Genomic DNA, 21578 nt, shown 5'->3' on the forward strand with positions numbered 1-21578 from the left:
ACACCCCCCCGGCTCCGTCTTGGGCCGTCCTCCTTGCCCGGTGGCTGCCGCTGACCCTCATCATCCTTCCTCCTGAAAGCCAGCAAATCGACGGAATTTCTCCTTCCTGCGCCTGTATCCGTCGTGTACGTACCCGTACCGCCCCTTTCCTCTCTTCCTTACTACGTACTGCACTGGGTAGGTTCTCCTTATCCTTTCTCCGTCCACAAGGTTCATGGGGACCCTGAACAAGGAACTCGTCTCTTCTCACACCTCCCGGGCTCACACCCACCTCATCTATCAATCTTTTTTTTTTGTGCTGCCGAATCAAGGATGCCCCACCTATCCCACCAAGAGCGAGAACCCGCCGAGGGGCAGGGGCGTGGCCGTGGTGGATGACGGGCGTGGGTTTTCGATTTTCGGCTTCCACTTCCCACGCTTTGTAAATCGACGTGGGTGGGCTGGCTGCCCGTTTGTGAGGTAAAGGCGCGAGCTTTTTGCTTGTTGCGCTTGGTCGCTTGCCCACGCCTACGCCCACCTTTACCTTTGATCTGACGAATGTCCCAAGTAGATGTACTTCGTACCTAGAAAGGACGCTCCGTCGATAAATACAAGCTTGTCTCCAGACCTCTCCTTCCCAGATGTTTAGGCTGCTTCTTCTTACCCAGGCATACCGCTTGGTTCATGTCACACCCAACCTTTGAAGATGCCGTCATTCAATCCATTCTCGACCGTCACAGGCAAGCATGCCGCTTCGCTTTTTGAAATCAGGTATGTCCTCTTGCCCCACGTCTTCAAATCCCGCCTTGTCATTCTCCTCTCTCTCCAATTTCTCTTTTCCGGCGGTGACTCTTTGTTAGTCCCGTTTTTGAAGCTTCTCCCCGCTGACGTCTGACACCCTACAGACTAGACAACGATTTTATCGTATTTCGCGGAGGAGAGGACGAGTCTGCCGGTCAGATCCTCAAGGGCGTCGTGGTGCTCTGCTTGCCCACGCCGCTCAAGATCGAAGATGTCCACCTGCGACTGACTGGCACCCACCGATTAACGTATGAGGCCATCCTTACTTCCGGTTCGATTTGCTGCAGATCAGTCAACTGACTTGCGCTCTCAATAGGTGGGATTACTCCAAAACCGCCGCTTCTGGCGTCTCCAGCCAAAAAGTCGACAAGACCACCACACTGCTCCAACACCGCTGGGCTCCGTTTGTCGGCGGTACTGGTGGCAAGAACACCATCTTGCCGGCCGGCAACTATGAGTGGCCCTTTGAGTACACACTGCCTGGCAACACCGCCGAGAGTGTCGAAGGCATCCCCGAAGCGAGCATCACCTACAAGCTCAAGGCTACCGTCGCCCGCGGCAAGCTCGCCTACGATCTGCACGCCTACAAGGCTCTGCGCATTATCCGCACCCTCGAACCCGCCGCCCTCGAGTTCCTCCACGCCATGAGCGTCGAGAACATCTGGCCGAACAAAGTCGACTACTCCATTATCATCCCGCAAAAGGCCGTCGTCTTTGGTGCCACGGTACCATTACAGATGCGATTTACGCCTCTTCTCAAAGGCCTCGAAATGGGAGAGATTTCAGTCAAGATGTTGGAAATTCGCGAGTGCACACTACAGGGTCCCACAGGCAACGTTTTCAAGGAACACCGGACCGAAAGAGAAGTCTCCAACTGGAAGTTCGACGTCGAACGCGACGAGCACTGGCACGATACGATCGAAGATACCGGCCAAGAGGGGTGGATGGTTGAGAAGAAGCTGAACCTTCCCAAGAGGCTGCGACAGTGTGTCCAGGATCTCAACCACAACGGTATCAAGGTCCGACACAAACTCAAGCTTGTTGTCGCCTTGAAGAACCCCGATGGTCACATTTCAGAGGTGAGTCGCTGCAAATCTTCTTAGCGATGGCTTTGCAAAACTGACAACTCCCAGCTCCGAGCCACTCTTCCCGTCTCCATCTTCATCTCTCCGAATATGCCCCTCGACGAGCATGGAGTTCTCGTCGATCAAGCTCCTGGCGCGCCCGCTCAGGCCGAAGTCACCCGCATCGCACCACCCGGCTACGGCGAGCATGTCCTCGATCAACTCTACGAAGACGTTGACATGAGCGGCTTCCAGACCCCAGCTATCCAGTCTGGCTTCAGCAGTCCTTTCTATGCCCAATCTCGCGCCGGCTCATCAGAGAACCTTGCGTCTCTGGCCATGATGAACGGCCACGGTGTTGCTCCCGCAGCATTGTCACACCGCCTGCAGAACGTGTCTCTCGATCCCACGAACCGCAACACCTCTTTCAACTCATTGAACGCCATCACGGAGGACGTCGCAGCCCCAACGTCCGTTCCCACGGGAGAGAACTCACAATCACAATCGGCGGCTTTGACCCGCCACAACAGCGCCGAGGAACACCCTAACTCGCACTCGTCAGGACGCAACTCGCCTGAGCACCTCGATTTCCCTGATATGGCTACCTTGAGCAAGGTGCCTAGTTACACAACGGCCGTCAAGACTCCCCTTCGGCGGGGCCCAAGTAGTGACGCGCTCCCCGACTACTTCTCTGCCATGAGCGCCCCAAACACGCCTCCTGCTAGTGAAGCTCCTGTTGCAGACCCGCTTGGCATGATTCCTGAGCATGAGGGTGGCGGCAGCGAGCCGACTACCCCAGGCGGTTCGCACCGCTCATGGCATCGCCCTCAGAGCATGAGCAACCTGCTCCAGGCTGTGCAGGGCGGCGGCGATGACCGCCGAATCCATCTCATCCAGGGACGGGAGAGAGTTTACTAGGGCTACACTGCGGAGACGCGATTCACACCATACTCACTTGATTATTTTACGACTATAGAGAGGGCGGCAAGCACTATTTCGGGCATGGCATTGGCGTTGATGGGTGAAACGGGACACTTTCCCATGGGATTGGTCTTTTGAGAATTTTACAGGATATAGATTTGCGCCTTGGAGGCATCAGGACTCATCGGCTGCTTGGACACACGTAGTATACGGATCGATCTAATAGTTCGTGGGACTTACCACTGGGGCAATACTGGGAAAGGCAAACGGGGATGTACGATATACCCACCGCTTAGAGCGCGGCATGTCGATTGCGAGATACCAAAGATGACAAAAAAAAGTCAATACTCGATTTTCTCAATATCTTGTTCAATGCTGCCAAACTGAAGTGATCGAGATGATTATGCCAGACACAATTACCACGACGACGGCATCATTCTCCCAATTCTCGACTGAATGTCTGCCACTTACACAGGATTCCGACGACGGAGCGCCCTTGACCAAATTCGCCAGTACAACGGTTGATATGCTCGTAATGCCGAAGGGTAGCAGCGGCGGCGGCCACGGCGTTGTGGGGGGCCTTCCGGTACGGTGGCGGTGGGTGTGGCTGGCCGCCCGGCCGATGTCGGAAGCCCCGATAAGAGAGAAATTTCGAAATGGAGGGGGAGGGGTTGCAGCCAACCACCTCAACTTAGCCTAAAGCGAACATGCCGAGGGGTCACCGGGTGTCACGTTGTTCGTGTCTGGGGTGCTGGGTGTGCGTTTCCTTCTCTTTCGGTGTTTTCCCAGGTGTCTGGATGCCTTTGGGGGTGGAAGGTAAAGTTTAAGGGTTGTTGTGGCTGTGGTGCGGTGAGACCGAGGAGGGATGCCGGAGGTGGTGACGATGGCATCATCTTTTCATAGTACCCAAGTCATGGCCTGACGTGATAGCGATACGTTGTCACAGTATCTGAGAACGTGGGGGAGTGCATGAAAACACGTGGATGGTGCGAGGCGTACGGAACTTGGCTAGCAACTAATAAGTTCATTGGCGATCTAGACAGGCCTTTTTCCATTGCTGAGACGAGACGGATTGCGCATCTCTTTGTTGGCAATGAAGGCCGCGGCCTGTCGATGCGTTTGATAGAATTTTTAATGCTCCTAGATACCTAGGTGGCAGTCATCTTCTGGTACCTGTACCGTGAACCAGACGTCTGCTCTTCCAAGGATTATATGGACGATGCTTTGGCAAGTCTTGACAGCACGTAAGGAGGCTGGAAACACAACCACAGGAATGGACCTCGACGAGAAAACTCTGGAATCTGAACCCTCTCTGCCTCTCTTGCGTTGCACTCAGACGACCGAACCAATAGGCGTCATCGTTTGAGCCTTTTGACGTCTGCCCAACACCAACCTGTCGGGTACGCACACCTCAGGTCGTAGCCCTGTTTTTTTGAATGTCATCGCGGCCGTCACCTGCGGAGGCAACGTTCGGTGGACGGCGAGGAAGAAAGCTTATTTGCGTCTAGGATGGATATCCTGGTGGTGGTTGTTCACTTGTAAAGTAATGGGATTGTTGCCAAGTCGACAGACGTGTTAGTGATTCTGCTGTATGTTGTATGTGGCTGCTAACATGAGCGCATAACACAATTAGGTAGTGACACAGGAGGGCATCCGTCTCATCTCAGTTAGCGCCATCGTGCGTTGGGAAACCAAGGGACTTGTTGACGTCATAAAAAAGCCCCCAAATCACTCATGGGCCTCCTGTCTAGCGGATGTGACGATGCAAGACGCTTGCTTTCTACCCCCGGACCAGCTGAGGATGGGAGCACTTGGGGGAGTATAGCGTGGCAAGGTAGGGTCGACGAGATGTCGCGGTGGCACCACTGCCGTATCAGTGTCGACTGTCTGCTCAATCTGGAACTCAGCTGAAGGCAGGAGCAATAAAAAGTGAGAGGATTCGCGGTTGCCATCCGTCCCTTGAAAGTTGGGAGGGAAAATGTCGAGATCGTCACAGGGGGTGGTCCAGACCGACCCCACTCTGGACAACCCTTTGGGGCCATTTAATGATTTGGGGCCAGCAAGAGGGTCGTGCTTGTGTGCGACAAGCAAATCTCGGTGCAGCACTGCAGGTGCAATTCCCAGCCAGGGACCGCTAAGACCAGGAAGATTGCGCTGGCGGCTTGGTGGAGAACGTCATTCGACATGGTCTTGGTGCAGGAGCTTGGGGCGGGTTTTAATTACCAGCTGTCACTGGCGGCGGCGGGGAATGGGCGATCGAGGAGAGGGACGGGACACATGTAATGTCCGACAGATATAACCTCTTTTGCCCTTTTCACTTCCGGGTGATTCACTGCATTTGTCCTTCCCTCTTTCTAGACAACCTTGGACGAACGTTTCCAACTACAACCCACGACAGACCCTCAACACATCACCTAGTAGCAACCACGATATCCCTCGTTCGAGCACAATCACCCGATCTTGCACATCACGATCATGGCCGACACCAAGGACCTCCCTCAGAGGTCGGGGACCATCATGACCAACAACTCTGTCCTTAGCGACGATGCTGTTCCCGAAGTCGATCCCACCAGCGTAAGTAAATCGATCGTTTCGTTCAGCTCCAAATAGCCAAGGCGTAGTATGGACCATTCGGCGCCTGATCCTAAATGCCCTTGGGCTACACAACCACCTAACCCTTCACAATGAAATATGCTAACAGCTCTACGCAGACCGCTGGTCTCCTTGCGGAGCGACTCCAAGCATGGAAGCATTCCGTTGGATATCTGGAGGACTATATCGGAGCCGTCGAAAAGATCCACAAAGCCCAGTCCAAAGAGTACGAGAAGGCCCTGAAGGCCATCTCCCATCCCTTGAAGGAGGGCCACCACTTTGACCAGAGCCTTGGCGGTATCGCAGCCTACTTCGAAAACATGCGCTCCAACACTCAGGCGATTATTAATACCAATCTCGAGACGGAGAAGACCATCAAGGGCTCCATCCTCCCGATCCTCGAACGCCTGCACAAGGAGATCAAGCACAAGGGCAAGGAGCTGGCACACGGTGCCCAGAAGGGTGCCAAGGAGGTTGAGAAGGCTCGCAACACCACCCAGAAGCACATCGAGCTTCTTGGCTCCCAGACTGCCTCTTTCGAGTCCGCCGGCGGCAAGATGCACGGAACTGACGATCCTTACGTCGTCAACCGTGGTGTCCTTCACAGGCTTCATAAGCAGGTTCTCGAGGAGAACAACAACCGTAACGACCTGATTGCTGTTCAAAACAACTTTAAGGACTTCGAGGCACACGTTATCGAGGTTGTCCAGCAGGCCATGGAACAATTCATCCAGCTCACTGGCGGCCAGGCCGAGAAGACCCGCGCTCTCTACTCCGACATGCTGGGCGCCATCCAGAGAGTCCCGGGTGATTTCGAGTGGAACGGCTTTGTCACCCGTAGCGGTGATCGTTTGGTTAACCCCAACGACCCTCCTCGTTCTGTCGAGTCCATCAACTTCCCCAACATGGATCACACCTCTGTCAAGCCTTTAATTGAGGGTTCTCTGGAACGCAAGTCGCGTAACAAGCTTTCTTGGGGCTACTCTACCGGCTACTACGTTGTTACTCCGACCAAGTTCTTGCATGAGTTCAAGGATAATGACAACACTCGCTCTGACCCCAAGCCGGAGCTTTCCATCTATCTGCCGGACGCCGTCATTGGGCTTCCCAACGGAAACAAGTTCAACGTCAAGGGCAAGGATAAGAGCAAATCAATCAGCTCAAAGCTCACTGGATCGTCCGAGTTGGCTTTCCAGGCCCATACCCCCGATGAGGCGCAAAAGTGGTTTGAGGTTATCAAGAACGTTGCGGGAGCCACCGGGCCCGCAGAGCCTAATTCCACGCCTACTTCTCCCGTCGTTGCCCAGGACGAGAAGATGCCTTCCATCGCGCCAGCCGCAACTACCCAGTCCGGCCACTCAGCACAAGAGGCCGGTGTTACTGGTCACGACGCTACCGCGAGCCCAGAGCTCATGAGCCCGGTCGACGGCCCATCATCCAGCGCTGCGGCTGTACCCGCGGCTGCACCAGCTGCAACAGCGCCTGTTGACGAGAAGAAGATCTAAGGATTCGCAGGACACCCTCAGCTTATGAGATCCCTACACTTGCAGACCTAGTCCGATACCTCGAGAAGAGTCCTTTCGACAGCCCTATTTTCCTCAACAAAGTGAGGCGACTGCGAGGGGCGACTCATCGACTTGCGCACCTCTGGTTGCCTTGTTGTTTAGCCTCCTGGGGCGGAAATACACCTCATATGACTCCGACTTGACCACACCACTACACTTGATTGGTTACATCACTTTCGCGCAACATCACAGCCTTACGTCCCCGATGCTTTTCCGCGGCCCTTTCCAGCACACGCGCTTGGAGGATACCATTTTGATTTATGGTTATATAATATAGCGAGCCCTAATCAAACAACAATTCTGATCGTTAACACTTGTCCGATTCCGAGTTCATTCACAGTCACCTTGATCGAGTTTGAATCCCTTGAAGTAACCACAGTAAGTAGAAGATCGAGCTGGAGCCGGCCAGTAGGATGTCTGCCTTGGCGCAGGCTGTGCCTCACCACCCTCCTCCACTCCGAGACAAGGCGTCCATACCACCATCTAAACCGCGTGGATGTCTGCACCTCATCGCGGAGCCCTATTTATAAGTGCAGAACGCTCCCGCGTCTTAGTTTGTTGACACCAGCGACACATTTGATTCAGTATTTGGCGCACACCTCGCTGTGGTCGTCTGCCGAGGAATGCGGACAGCGTGTTGAGTCAACGCTGCAACTGAAGAAAAAGCGCTCACTATACCGGTAGGTAGTTCAGCCACCAAGCTGTCAAAAACCAAGACTCTTTGCACTTTTGCGCAAGGGGGGGACCTGTGGAGTGTAGGCAAGCGTCGCACACCTTCGCTGAAAGTTCGGTGAAGGTCTGCTCATGGGGTGGTGTGGCACAAGACAAGACACCCCTTACGTTGCGGGCTTAGCCTTCTCCCCCTCCACCACCTTGCTCCCTTGGAGCTGCGCGCCGCTTAGAGAAAGGCAGACTTACGCTCCGTCCCGTCATCATGATTCTCCACGATGGCCATGCTATCGACCAGAGAATGCGTTGTCTTTCTTGCCAGGGGGGGATTGAAGACTCTCCGAAGGCAAACTGCACCTTGATGCACCTACGGTACAAGGTGCAGAAGTCCTGGGAATCGGAACAAGTGTCCGCTTTCTTCAAGGCAGAGGTGAGCGAGGGAAAGAAGTGTTCTAGGGCCTGTCCGTCAGCCCTGGACAAGAAAGGCCGATGGCGATGTGCCTACACTGCGATTATAGTATCCTACGAAGGGCAGCAGCAGGCAGTACTGCCAGCCTTATCCATCGTGACCTGTCTATATACAGCGTGTATAGCTATCTTCCCATTCCCTCGGGGCGACAGCATTACCGTCTATCAAAAACATCCTGGAATCATCCATCCTATCATACTTCAATGAAGCTCACCGCTTGGCCTCTCATCGCGGTCTCCCCAGCCCTGATCTTCCTCCTCCAATGACTCCGTAGTAGCGCCCGCCCTTTTCTATCACAAGACTCTCTATCCCGCTTCGTTCCTCGTCCCCTGAGTTTCGTCCAGTCCAAACCAACGACAATGACGAAAGCGTGGAAAGAGCACAAGGACGTTATCGCGAGGCTCTACATCAAGGAGAATCGTACCCTGGATGAGGTCCGGGAAATCATGCAGCAGGACTACAACTTCAAGGCTTCGTCAGTCTAACCAGTTTTCTTTTCCCTCTTTCTTTTCGAAACCATTTGGATACATCTTGAATTTTCTCGGACCCCACGGAACCCCTCCTTTGCTCGGCAACCATAGGACGAAAGTTGGCTCTGTTACGATGACTACCTTACCTTTCCATCCTGGTGGTCGCGTCCTGTTTCCAATGGCATTTTACCAATGAGTGTACAAGGGAGATGCTTAAATAGCCCTTACAACATCATTCAGTCGAATACAAGAAAGAATGGACATCGGAAGCAGAATCTGCTAACATCTCTAATCCCAACTACCAGGACAAGATCATACCGCCAACACTTTGACCAGTGGGACCTGTCAAAGTACAACTGCAAGAAGCGTACCGCTCGCCGTCAGAGCCGCGACTACCAGCAGTACCCCGAGCAGCAGCAGTACACCCCTTCCGCTGCTGCTGCTGCCGCCGCCGCTGTTGTCATCGTCCAGGAAACTTACCCCATGAGCCCACAGAGCTACGGCAGCAGCAGCGACAGCATGAGCCCCGAGTCCGAGATGGACAACGGCAGTGGCAGGCTCGACGACGTGGACGTCGGCCAGTCGTATGGGGGCCATCAGTACACGTACGCGGGCCAGGGCCAGAGTCACAGCCAGAGTCAGGGCCAGGCTGTCTTACATCAACAGTATACCCAGCAGCAGCAGCAGCAGCAACAGCATCATCATCACCAACAGCTGGAGCAGCAACATCGACAGCGCCAGTCCTGGGACAGCCAGGTGCCGCGGAGCATGTCCTCGCCGTGGGACCAGGCTGCCCTCCCCAGCCCTCCCGCGGATCTGAGCGGGGACTCGTTCTTCCAGATGTCCGGGGCAGAGGCGTTGTCTGCGCAGGGAAATCATCGTCCGCAGGCTTATGCTACGGTGATTCATCCAGACCAGTATCGTCAGCAACAACAGCAGCAGCAGCAGCAGCACTACCATCGGCAGCAACAGGGCGTGGATCCTCGGATGATGCCGAGGCGCCTGTTGGCACCGGCTCCGCAACGTCCGGTGAGACCGGAGCGACGGGAGTCTGTTCCATATCACGATGCTTTACACTGTGGGTTCCATCGTTCAGGACTATAGGGGTGAAGACTGCCCTGCCCTGACCTGACCCGACCTTCCCCTTTCTTGCCACTTGCCCTCTCCTTTGTTACACCCCCCTCTCTAGGCTCTTGTTTCAACCGGCTTGGATTATTCTGACATGGTTTTGTAATGTTTCTTTCTTATCCGCAAGAGTTAAACCGAAAAAAGAGGGAAAACCCGGTGGTGTTGGCTTCTTTGGCTTCTGTTGGTTCGGGCATGAATGTATCTCATATAATGTCACCACACCTTTTTTCCATCTCTTGAAACAAAAACAAAAAGATATTGGCGCGGGAAGGAGGATATTTTTTTTTTTGAAAGCTGGTCTTTGACGGTAAATGAAGGTTGAATTTTGCAGTTTCTTGATGGATCACAGGACACAAGAACTTGGCAAAAAACACCTTTTCCGTCCCTTTCCCCTAGCCTAGCCCTTTCCACTTTGATTTGGAATTTCTTGCTCTTTTTCAGGAATTTCGTGCTTTAGTTGTAGATTGTAGTTGTATTGTGTTTTCATCTGTCGTTTTTTAAGCTTAACTTGCCTCGTTTTTTTTTTCCGTACCATGTGATAGAAAGGACAGAAAATGAAACAAGAATGCTATGAACCCCCAATCTTTCGCCTCTCCAAACCGTGGTATATACAGCCTAATTTGGATTATTGAATTTCTTTTTTGAGCACTCAAGAACTCGGTTCCTGAATGACAGACACCAAGCGCCATTCTCGAATCATCCTCATATCTACATGAAATCGTCCTCGCTAAATGGCTCACTGCTATGGTTGGACCTCAAATTCATCTTGGCCGCGCCCTCCGCCAACCCGTACGGGTCATGAACATGCTGCTTCCCACCACCTCCACCTCCACTTCCACCATCCTCTCCATTACCAGCAGGCGCCGAGTTAGACCGCACCTGCACTTTAACCTCCCCCCTGAATCCCATCCACGCGGATCGTAGACACCGTCGTCCCGCCAGGCGGCGGCCTCAGGTTCGGCGCGGGCGCGAGGTTGACGAGCTCGCGGAAGAAGTTGTTGGCGGCCTCGCAGCCGTCGAGGAGCCATTTCAGGCAGATTGTGACGCGCTCTTTCGCAAAGGGGTTGTGGTCGTCGTAGGCGCAGCAGTTTAGGAGGGGTACGATGCCGTTGTGGTTTACCATTTGCGTTTGTACGTCTGGGTTTCCGGGGGTGGAGTGGCCGGGCGAGGGGTTGGAGGAGGGTGGCGAGGATGGTGAAGATTTGGCCTTTGATGCCGGACCAGGGGTATTTGTGGGCTGGGTCGGAGAGGGAGGGGGCGGTGGGGACGGGGGAGGGAGTCCGTGGTTGAGTAGGGGCGTTCGATGATGGGGGTGCCGCCGCTGGTGGGTTGTTGTGAGGAGGACTGGGAGTGTTGGTCCGAGGGAATGATGATGCTGCCGTGGCGGCGGCGGCGGCGGGGGCGGTCTGTTGCGGGAGGGGACGGCATCGACGAGGGGTTTCTTGGGGACGCCGGCTTCGAGGCCGTTGAGGAGGGTGATGAGGTCGTAGACGGCCTCCCACTCGATGAGCTTCTTCCTCGACTCGGCGATCTCGGAGGCGGTCGTCAGAAAATCGAGGTACTGCGCCAGGCCGTCCTTTGCGCGCTCCATGTCCCAGGTGTCCACGGGGAACTCGGCCGGGTCGACATTGTCCTCACGGATCTGGGCCTGGAGGTGCATGAGGGCGACGCACTCGGGGACGATGCGGCTGCGGAAGAAGCTGAAGAAGAACATGACGAGCTTGACGTCTCGCTCCTGGTCTTTTTTATCCTGTGGCGGGTTGCTGATGCGGCTGCGGAAGATATGGTTGACGAGGCGGAGGAGGACCGTCTGGGCGGGGGAGATGATATCCTTTGGTATGCGGAGCGAGTTCCAGGCGTAGGGGACGAGGGCCGAGTGGTGGAGGGCCTCGATGAGCTGTGAGGTGATTTGGAAGATGAGGGACTGCTCGTCCTTTTCCCAGACGGCGATGAAGACGAGCATCTCGCGGAGGAGGGATTTCCCGCAGTCGAGGGCGAGGAACATGCGGCAGCGCGTCTTTTGGAGGTTCTCGCCCGCGCGGGTGAGGCCCGTGCCGGCCGAGTCGAGGATGCAGGACTTGACTATCATGTGGAGAGCCTCGATCTGCTTCGGGTCGAGGATGTTGGGGATCTCGGTCAGGAGGCCCGTCAGGGGGCCCTCGCCGTACGACTCATCGTCGTCGATATCCTCATCGTCCATCATGTCGTCGTAGCCCTCGGCGTACTCCTCCGCGGAGCCCTCTTCCGGCCCGAGGTCCTGTTCGGACTCGTCGACCTCGACGACCTCGTGCTCCTCGGTGCGCATGACGGGCGTGTACCGGTTGAGGAGGTTGCTCTTGCAGTGCTCCGTCCTCGTCTTTGCGAACTCGACGTTGGGCATGGCGACTGCCCAGCCGTCGTAGTTTACGTCGCGCGCACGCATCCACCAGGTGTCGATCTCGCGGGATACGCGGCAGTAGGCGCGGTCTTGCTCGAACTTGTCTTCGATGTCCGGGTCCCATCTCGGGTTGACCTTTTCGCCCTCCTCGTAGTTGTCGGCGCGGACCTTGACTTGGCCCTCGGGGAACCAGTTCCACGCCAGGGGCGCGATGGGCGCGAGGACGCCCGGGGGGTTGTGCGACTTGTTCTGGGAGTAGTCTGTGAGGAGCCTGCGGGCGGTCTCGCACATGCGCGAGTTGCGCTCCAGCCAGTGCTGGATCTCCGTTTTGGCAATGTCGACGCGGAAGCCGGAGCCGTCGCCCATGCCCTCTTGCGGGTCGTCGAGCTGTGCATCCTCGTCAAAAAGTACGTCGTACCAGAACGACATCTTGTTGCGGTCGTTCTTGGCGGTCCAGTTGTGGGCTTGTTGAAGGGATGTGACCAGGAGCTTCTTGTCTGTAAAATGTGAGCGGCGATTCTTGTCTGGGGAGGCCATGGGGGGACTTACACATGTCGGTGATCTCATTCAACTTGGCCCTCGAAGACTCGTCCAAGATCTCGCCATCGTAGCCCTTGCTCGTGACGTTCACACAGAGTATGATGGTCTGATAAACCATCTGGTCAAAGTGAACCGCGGCGCAGATGTCTTGGGGCACCTCTGGTTCTGATGTGACCAGCAGATTTCTCGCAATGTGCATGAGCTTGTTCAAGATAGAGAGATCATCCTTGAGACTGTGGTGGTTCTTCACAATGAGAGCAGTGCTCTCCTGAGGGGTGACACCCTTCTCCGGATCGTTGAGGCTCGACAGCGGGCCCACTGAGCGGGTGGTGAGACTTGGGATGGCGGCGCCAAAGATCTTGGTCAACCAGATCCATATTTCGACGTTTCTTGACAGCGTTTCCCTGGTTCTTGTTAGGAAAATGAGATGGTACGAAACTACAGCAAGACACGCGTTGAGGGCACCTACCTAACGTGCTTGAAGGTGTGAGTCTTCTCGAGGGTTTTGGCAATCATTGATGAGACCCGTGCGGCAGTTTGAGGGCCCATGGGTGGGATGGTATAGTGGCCCTCAAGGCAGATGAGAGCGGCCGAGAAGCAACGCTCCTCGATAGTCTCATAGCCGGGGGTGCCATCTTCGAGGTCGAGGTCCGGCAGAGACGGCGGCGGTGTGGCCGCCATGGTGTTGTAGGTCGATGAGTTGATGAAGAGCAACTGTGACGTTGGAGATCGGGGTATTCAGAATTGAAGCATAGAGGTAAAGACCGGTGAGGCGTTGCGCCTGCCGAGGGGGTATCCGCTAGTAATGAGTGGGAAAACAGGCCGTGGGTGAAAATTATTGAAAATACTTGCACAGTTTAAGAATATTCTCATGAAGATTTCGGAGATGGAGTACCTCCAAGGTGGCGGCCCCGGGATATTGGATTGTCACTGTGGAAAATTTCCGCCGTCCGCACCGAAAACTGGAAGTATCTCTGCACTACAAATTGGTAAGCAGATACACACAGACCAATTGCCATTTTGAGCTTCCAACACCAAGTATGAGCAGGCGGCTTTTGTGGTCATTAACTGCATATATTTAGAATTCAATTTAGAAATTATGAATAGCACTTCCCAGATCAAATTCTACACAAAAAAGTGCAAATGGTTCACTCCTCATCCAACATCAGGGATTTATGTATCATGTCTAAATCTTCCCACACTATGAGTCGGGATACAACTGCTGTTCTGGGCTGGGAGCCCTGTGAAATTCCGGGCTGATGCAGTGTAGGTGCCCAAGACCCCTCCATAGAACCCCCTAAATCGGCCAATGGCAAGGGAAGCAGACGCCGTAGACCCCTCTATCGGCCGTGTGCAACTTGGGCCCCCGACGTCCGCCCCTCGGCGGGGTAATTTCGCTGCGGTGTCTGCTCTTCGACGCGAATTTGGGCCACTTGTGCGACGAGTCACTGCTTGACTCACTCCGAATACCATCATCCCACGACCTCTCGATACTTACCCCCGACGCCGTGAAGCATTCGACACCTCGCTTCCCCGAATACCACTGCATTTTTTACTTCGATCATAAACTTCACGAAACTCGTAGCATACTCAACATGGCGGAAGGCACAAAGGCGCAGGAGAGGTTCGCCCTCATCCAGGAGAACTTGGCCGAGGTCATGAACCCCGAGATCATCGAGAAGATTCTGGCTGAGGGGCGCAACCCCAAGATCTACTGGGGTAAGAAACACTTCAATTAAACTGTTGATACTCTGCGTCGGCGCATTGGCTGATCATTGCCTCCTTTCACTTTACAGGAACCGCGACAACGGGCAGACCTCACTGTGGCTACTTCGTCCCGGCCATCAAGCTGGCGCAGTTCCTCGCCGCCGGCTGCGAGATGACCGTCCTTCTCGCCGACATCCACGGTTTCCTCGACAACCTCAAGGCCCCCATCGAGCTCGTCGAGCAGCGTGCCAAGTTCTACAAGTTCGCCATCACAAACATCCTCAACGCTGTCGGCGTCTCCACGGAGAAGCTCAAGTTCGTCCTCGGCAGCTCCTACCAGAAGAGCCCCGAGTACATCATGGATGTCTACAAGATGAGCTCGCTTATTAGCGAGAGGGATGCGAAGAAGGCTGGCGCCGAGGTCGTGAAGCAGTCTGACGTGAGGATACCTGCAAAGTTTGGGTGCTTAGAACTTGGGCTGACAATGGTGACAGAACGCCCCCATGAGTGGTCTGCTGTACCCCGTACTTCAGGTCTGCGACGAGCAGCACCTTGGTGTCGATGCTCAATTCGGAGGTATGCCTTGCTTCTCGTATCCCGAAGGAGCTCTCAGACTGATCTTTTGCAGGCATGGATCAAAGAAAGTTGTTCGCTGCGGCCACCGAATGGTTGCCCAAGGTCGGATACCAAGTGCGCGCGCACTTGTTGAACCCGATGGTGCCGGGTCTGAACGGTGGAAAGATGAGCGCGAGTGATCCTGGTAAGATTATTGCCGACCCCTTCTCAAAACAAATGCTGAATTTGGCCCCACAGACAGCAAGATCGATCTTCTTGATGCTCCGGAGGTTGTCCAGAAGAAGCTCCGCAAGGCCGAGTGTGTGCCCAAGGTTGCTGAGGGCAACGGTGTCCTGTCCTTTGTCGAGTATGTCCTGCTGCCCGCTGCGTCGCTGAAGGGCAAGAAGGAGTTCCGTGTCGAGCGTGAGCGCGACGGCCTCGAGACCCTGGTTTACACCGATATCAAGCAAATGCACGAGGATTACAAGAACGATGTGGTAAGTAGCATACGGAAAGAGAAGCGATATCTAGAACCAGCTAACACTGTGTTTAGTTGACGCCCCAGCTGCTCAAGCCCGCCGTGACCAAGGCCCTGAACGAGCTCCTGGCACCCATCCAGCAAGCTTTCCAGGCCTCCGAGGAGTGGAAGCAGGTCACGGAGAGGGCTTACCCCCCGGTTGAGGACGACAAGAAGAAGAAGAAGAAGCAGCCCAAGGACAAGGGCTCCCGCTACCCCGGCGGCGGTAAGGGTCCCGCCGCGCAGGACGGCGCCGCCAAGGAGGCGGAACTGCCGGTGCGCCCTGCCGAGGGCCAGTGATTGTTTTGTTTCTTGCATAAGAAAGCGTTTTTTATCTGTACGTGCTACTACGGAACGGGTCGGAGTTCGGATGAAGACCAGAAAAAAGAAAGTCTAGAGAGAGACAGCTAGATACCTCAGATGAAAAAAGAGCATTTGAAAGAGAGAGCGGCCCCTGAACGTCTACTGCTGCCTCATTGCTCCGTCCTCATTGCCCCTACCCCTTATCATCAGCCCTGTGTCCTTGTTTCTTCAACAACGGGCTGACAGCCAAGGAATAGAGGGTCTTGATGACTAGACCATGAAGTCTTTAGTTGTTTTTTGCACTTTTCCACCTTTGGAAGTTATCAAGGGAGGTCTTTTCTCCATCCATTGACAACCATGACGGAACTAGGCGATCAACTTCCCATCACTGGCCTGGTGACAAGGTAGATAAGTGTCCCTCTGAAACAAGATCCCCTCTGACTGTATTTGGGAAGGAACGACATGCTGTCGTAATCTGCAACACGTGGTGAAGACGGCGAGAGCATGTGGTGGGGTGTTTACCCAGCGGGATGGATGCCCGGGACGACGCAATGGCGGGGCACTGAAGAAACGGCAGCATTCAAGTGCGGCGGATGGCGGGGTAAATTTCGGCGGGGTCGAAAAAAAGATGTCAGACTCCGACCGCATAGCAAACCTACCCAAGCTTTCGCGCCGATCTACACCTTGCAAGATTCTCTTTTCTCCAGCTTTGTTATTTTATTTTCCCTGCTTTACCTGTGATACCCTCCATTTTCCCACGATCAATCGATAGAAAACGACGCAATGGCCGACCTCCCTACCACCTTTGATCGTAAGCTTCATCCACGACGCTCCCCTTCTCCCGATACTGCCCAATGCCCAAACTAGAGGCAAAAAGCGCAATACCTTCGGACATGACTGACATCCTGCCCTCCCAAACAGGCCCCGTCCACATCGCCGTCATCGGTGGCACCGGCCTCGGAAAGCTCGAAGGCTACACGCCCGTCGCCCAGCTGACGCCCACGACCCCCTGGGGCAAGCCCTCCTCCCCGATCAGCATCCTCGAGCACAACGGCGTCCCCATTGCCTTCCTCGCCCGCCACGGCCTGCACCACCAGTTCGCGCCCCACGAGGTGCCCGCCCGCGCCAACATCGCCGCCCTGCGCTCCATCGGCGTCCGCTGCGTCATCGCCTTCTCTGCCGTCGGCTCCCTGCGCGAGGAGATCAAGCCCATGGACTTTGTCGTCCCGGACCAGGTCATTGACCGTACCAAGGGCGTGCGCCCTTTCACCTTTTTCGAGGGCGGCGTCGTGGGCCACGTTGGCTTCGCGGATCCGTTTGATAAGGGGCTTGCGGAGGTCGTTAAGAAGTGCGCGGCGCATATGCAGGGCGAGGGCGTCGTCTTGCACGAGAAGGGCACTATTATCTGCATGGGTGAGTTTCTTCCTCTCCCCACAAGAAGCTGCAGCGAGAGAAAGACAGAGAAGAAACGAAAACATACTAACCGAGAAACCCCAAACAGAGGGCCCCCAATTCTCCACCCGCGCCGAGTCGCACATGTACCGCTCCTGGGGCGGCAGCGTCATCAACATGTCGGCCCTCCCCGAGGCCAAGCTCGCCCGCGAGGCCGAGATGGCCTACCAGATGATCTGCATGGCGACCGACTACGACTGCTGGCACTCGTTCGAAGACGTCGACGTCGCCATGGTCATGAAGTACATGGCCGCCAACAGCGAGAACGCGAAACGCCTCGTCGGCGGCGTCCTCGACGAGCTCTCCAAGCAGGAGAGCGGCGACCTCGTCCTCGCCAAGCAGTGGGAGGGCGCCTCCCAAGGTGCCGTCAAGTTCATGACCAAGCCCGAGGGCCGCAGCCCCGAGGCCATGAAGAATGTCGAGTTCTTGTTCCCTGGGTTCTGGAACTAGATGCCCGTTTCGCAAGACTTTTTTTTTTTTTAACCCCCTTTCTAAAGTTATTTTGCAGTCCGGTTCTCGGTACCAGGCACGCGACCAAGAATTGGTATACGTGCAGGAATATGAGCGTGAGCGTAAATAGAAGTAGTGGTAAAAACGGCGTGAATAGATGGACTTGAGTCTGAGCATCAACTGTTCAGGGCGGTAGCGAATGTAGTCACCAGGATAGAAACCCTGTGCAAAATGAAAAGTACGATACCAGTGACGTTAACACTATGGTCAATGAATTTAGTCTCATGCAATCTCCTCTGTGCTACGATTGTTCTTATCGCATGGTCCAACGCCTCGAAACGCCGGTTCTAAACCCCCTCAAACTGAAAGAAAAAACGTCTAACCAACAAAGCACCTCGCCATGTACCAGATCACATCAAAAGGTATAATGCCCGAACACCCTTCTCCGCCGCCGCAATGTGCCAGGGACGTATATCCGTACCCCTATCTACAACCCCCCTCGCGCGAGCTAGAGTTCCAAGGCCCCTGAAGTAGGTAAGCATCTCCCGCATGAGAGGCTCGTACATGCGCGGATTGTTATCTGCATGCACAATGCTAACCTCTAGCACGACAGGCGGGTCTTCGAGCTTCGTCCCTCCACGTTTGACGAGATACCCGCTAATAAGGGCCGGGCTCAGCTCGCCCAACGAAGAAGAGTTGCTCAGTCGATGCGCCAGCACGGCGCCCCAGGTTTGGTCTGTAACGTCGAGAAGAATAGCGTCCCCTTCGACAGGGTCGGCATTACCGTCGCCTGGTGTTCCGCCCGGAGTTGCGGCGCTTGTTGTGTTTTCTTTCATGGGTGTGGCCGGCGTGCCACTCTGCTCTGGTGAGACTATCGATGCTTGTGGGGTGGACACGGGCGTTGTGTAGAAGGCCGAGGATGTTGTTGCCGGGACCTTTATGGCCGGCGGAACCAACTGCATGGACGGATTGGTATCGACCGAAATCAAGGTCAAGCTCACCGTTGCCACCGACTCCGTCTGAGCCAGACCCTGCCAGAACCCAATCTCTTGCGCATCCATGAAACCGCACTTGGAGATGATGACTCGCCAGTGGACTTTCCACTTAGAAATCAAGTCATGGGTAGTTTCCCATATTTCGTGGTAGACGTCGTTGAGCGATGTAGACAGCGCCTTGCCCTTGCGGCCAAGGTTGTATGATGCTGTCATCTGCTGGCATCCCCTGTTGTCAGTCCACGCCGCGGAGATCCATCTCTCGTCGATGCTCTGCGCATAAGCGATGTGAATACATGTGTTCTCATGCATCAACGACGATGAAGATGGATTAGAAAGCTTGAAGTCGATGCCTCTGGGTAGCGACTGCTCGAGCATAATGGCTGGTGATGGCATAGGTCCGCCAAATAGCGTACAGCGGTCGTACGTTTCGATCGCCAATTTGATCGCATCACTAGGCGTCGGTTCTACTATTCCCGTAGAAGAAGTCAGAAAGTCTAGGGGCACAAGTTGCAAGACCAATTCGTTGACTGGAGTCTGCCGCCTGTCTGTCAGAGTCCTTTTGTGCATCTCGAAGAGCTGTTGGAAAGCAGTGCAGGCCTCGACGATAGACCCAGGATGGTCTGGGGGATATACAAAGTATATCACATAGTTCTTTTCCGAAGCATTGGCCGAAATGAGCCCCTGGTTGAGTGCCTCCATGCGATCACCCAGGCCGGCCACAATGTGAGGACTGACGGTCCCAGGCGAAGTGGCGATTTTGTCTACTTCATAGGGTAGAAGGCCATCAGCCACCTTGGAACTGGTCGCAAGGCGTTCGAAGGAGCCCAATTTGAGAAGCTCGTAAACGTTTCGCATGCGGTCCAGAAAGGCGGCGGCAACATCTGACATTCCATCCCAATGGGGGAAGACACAAACAACATTGACGTCCTTTGTGCCTTGAGCAGGACCCAACCCCAAGCTTTCCCAAAATTGAACGCTCGCTGGCAAGACCGATAGTCTAGCTTCCGCACGTCGAAGTTCCATATGAGGAGCTGGGATCTGGAAGAGGTTATTTGGCTTTGGCGGTTCTGCGTTATTGTCCCGCGGATTGACCGGCCTCGGATGAAGTCTGTTGGGCGGGCCAAGTAGGGGAACGTCGGGAATCTCGACCACACCTTTGAAGTTGCATATGTTGAAGTCACCCAGACAAGCGGGAATCACCTCGCGCAAAGCTTGCAAGGCGGTCCGGCCTAGGGAGGATAATTGGCGCCGGGTTTCCGGTATGATTGCCGAGTTCAGCGTATTCGCATGCGCGTCGCGTATTCTCAAATTCCCAGTTACCGCTTGCTCAGTGACAATTTGAGCAATGGTGATGGTGTCCTCATCTGGAAGTGAAAGATGAATAGGTAGTGACTCTGCATCTTCAAAGTATCTCGTAATGAGCATTTCTGAGGCTTCAGCCTTGGCTAGCTTTGGAAGGTCCAAAGCTAATGTAGGATCTGAATCCTCGACAGACTCAATATCTCTAAGGGAAGTGACATGAGACGCAACGTCGTCGTCCAAGTTCAGTCTTCGAATGCTTGACTTGAAGGGCGACGTCGGCTCGTCTTCTGACGTGCTCGAGTCGTCTTGGTCTGATACTAGGCTGATGTCATCGGCGTCAGATGCAAGATCATCACCTTTCCCGGGACTCGCAATTAAGGAACTGTTCTCGAGGTTGCCTGTGATAGTTCGGATCAGGGCGTTCGTATGTTCTGGTTGTTTAAGTGGCTTCCTGCCCTTGCCGTGTCGTCGTAGGTAGTCGGTAGTAGGCGGCCCCTGATGAAGAGACTGATTGCTGGATTCTTGAGGCAGGCCTTGGAGCGTCGGCTTGCAATCAAATCGTCCTCCTTGCTCGTACTTCTTGTTGACAAGAGGCAAGACTGGATCAAAGTCCACGCTATCGAAAATGCTGCCTTTCCGCGCAGGGGTTGATTGGGGAGCAGAGCGGATATCTGCCAGAGAGGCCCGAACTCTTTTGTAGACAATATCCGGATCGAAAGGGCTTGACTCTCTCTTCATACCGCCTGCCCTGTCCGTGTTGGACCGTTGTTTTCCCTCGTCCATCAATGTACTTCGCGCATGCTTCAACTCCGGCTTGGTGAAAATCGGAGGACTTGGTTCGGGCTTAGTATCCTCTACCGGAGGCAACATCAGTTTTGCCGGCTCAGGCATAGATACGGGGAGGACAGCAGGCATCGGTGGTCCGTCAGGCATGCCCAAGTCAGGTAAGCCAGATAGGTCGAGATCATCGCCCTCTTCGTCAAAGAAGTTGAAGTCAGCATCAGTAATGTCGGTATCTCCGAACATGTCAGGGCCCATGTCGCCAAACAAATTGTCATCGTTGTCTCCCCCAGTGAAGGAGTCCGCTCGACCTTTCCCATTCTCGTTGGCATGCTCATTCGTGTGCTCGTTTGCATGCTCGTTTGAGTGCCAGCCGTCAGCGTAGGAATCATGTTGTAGCGTGCCATGCATGGTAGGTGCGTCGTGTACGGTAGCATCTGTCATAGTAGTATCTATGTCAACAACTGCCATGGTGACTCCAGGGGCACCTGGGCTAGAGGTCGTCCCGTCCATCGAAGGCGTGATACCGAGTGGATTCTGAACTCCGTCTGGAGGTGTTGGATACATGGCACCTGCAGCTGCCGCATTGCTAGCTCGTCTTAACCCTAGTGGTGAATGTCCGTTTGGTTGGTGTGTCGAAGCTGCTGCCGAAGCCTCTTTTGATGCTGCCGCTTCCCTCTCCTTCTTCCTCTTGGTGACTTTTTCGTCCCTGTCAGCGCCCAGCTGAAACCAGGTCCTAGCCTCATTGAGAAAGTCAGAAGTCTCGTCTTGCGCCAATAGCACTGAATCTCCCAGGCCGTTACTTCGCGCGAGCATGACAGACTTCTTGCGGAAACAGAGGACTGCTGGCCAAGATACAGTAGCCACAGCGGACGATAGTGGCGTCGTTTTCCCTTCGGATTTAGACTCGCCAGGTTTCCGGCGGAGCATTTGCAGTGCGAT

The 21578-nt window shown here is 54.8% G+C and overlaps 7 protein-coding genes across 7 annotated transcripts; 5 read left to right on the forward strand and 2 right to left on the reverse strand.

Annotated features, from left to right (window-relative positions):
- Window positions 1-685: 685 nt before the first annotated feature.
- N0V96_006401 (uncharacterized protein) lies at window positions 686-2762 on the forward strand (the record flags this gene model as incomplete). Its single annotated transcript, XM_053190742.1, has 4 exons — window positions 686-750; window positions 885-1028; window positions 1097-1859; window positions 1914-2762. The coding sequence occupies 4 exons, from the start codon at window positions 686-688 to the stop codon at window positions 2760-2762; spliced, it is 1821 nt and encodes a 606-aa protein (XP_053051660.1).
- Window positions 2763-5240: 2478 nt separating this feature from the next.
- N0V96_006402 (uncharacterized protein) lies at window positions 5241-6862 on the forward strand (the record flags this gene model as incomplete). The annotated part of the gene is made up of 2 exons (XM_053190741.1): window positions 5241-5339; window positions 5477-6862. 2 exons carry the CDS (start codon window positions 5241-5243, stop codon window positions 6860-6862), a joined length of 1485 nt encoding a protein of 494 aa, XP_053051659.1.
- Window positions 6863-8419: 1557 nt separating this feature from the next.
- On the forward strand, window positions 8420-9350 carry N0V96_006403 (uncharacterized protein; the record flags this gene model as incomplete). Its single annotated transcript, XM_065757707.1, has 3 exons — window positions 8420-8535; window positions 8836-9135; window positions 9320-9350. The coding sequence occupies 3 exons, from the start codon at window positions 8420-8422 to the stop codon at window positions 9348-9350; spliced, it is 447 nt and encodes a 148-aa protein (XP_065613624.1).
- Window positions 9351-10544: 1194 nt separating this feature from the next.
- N0V96_006404 (uncharacterized protein) lies at window positions 10545-13256 on the reverse strand (the record flags this gene model as incomplete). The annotated part of the gene is made up of 3 exons (XM_065757708.1): window positions 10545-12532; window positions 12585-12985; window positions 13045-13256. 3 exons carry the CDS (start codon window positions 13254-13256, stop codon window positions 10545-10547), a joined length of 2601 nt encoding a protein of 866 aa, XP_065613625.1.
- Window positions 13257-14170: 914 nt separating this feature from the next.
- TYS1 (Tyrosine--tRNA ligase cytoplasmic) lies at window positions 14171-15654 on the forward strand (the record flags this gene model as incomplete). The annotated part of the gene is made up of 6 exons (XM_053190738.1): window positions 14171-14294; window positions 14372-14721; window positions 14777-14858; window positions 14911-15042; window positions 15096-15334; window positions 15391-15654. 6 exons carry the CDS (start codon window positions 14171-14173, stop codon window positions 15652-15654), a joined length of 1191 nt encoding a protein of 396 aa, XP_053051656.1.
- A 786-nt stretch (window positions 15655-16440) lies between these two features.
- Window positions 16441-17559, forward strand: MEU1 (S-methyl-5-thioadenosine phosphorylase; the record flags this gene model as incomplete). Its single annotated transcript, XM_053190737.1, has 3 exons — window positions 16441-16468; window positions 16579-17070; window positions 17159-17559. 3 exons carry the CDS (start codon window positions 16441-16443, stop codon window positions 17557-17559), a joined length of 921 nt encoding a protein of 306 aa, XP_053051655.1.
- Window positions 17560-17969: 410 nt separating this feature from the next.
- Window positions 17970-21149, reverse strand: N0V96_006407 (uncharacterized protein; the record flags this gene model as incomplete). The annotated part of the gene is made up of 1 exon (XM_053190736.2): window positions 17970-21149. One exon carries the CDS (start codon window positions 21147-21149, stop codon window positions 17970-17972), a length of 3180 nt encoding a protein of 1059 aa, XP_053051654.2.
- Window positions 21150-21578: the final 429 nt, after the last annotated feature.

The sequence above is a fragment of the Colletotrichum fioriniae genome (assembly GCF_027942845.1).
Source record: "Colletotrichum fioriniae strain IMI 355084 chromosome Unknown scaffold_7, whole genome shotgun sequence".
NCBI lineage: Eukaryota > Fungi > Ascomycota > Sordariomycetes > Glomerellales > Glomerellaceae > Colletotrichum > Colletotrichum fioriniae.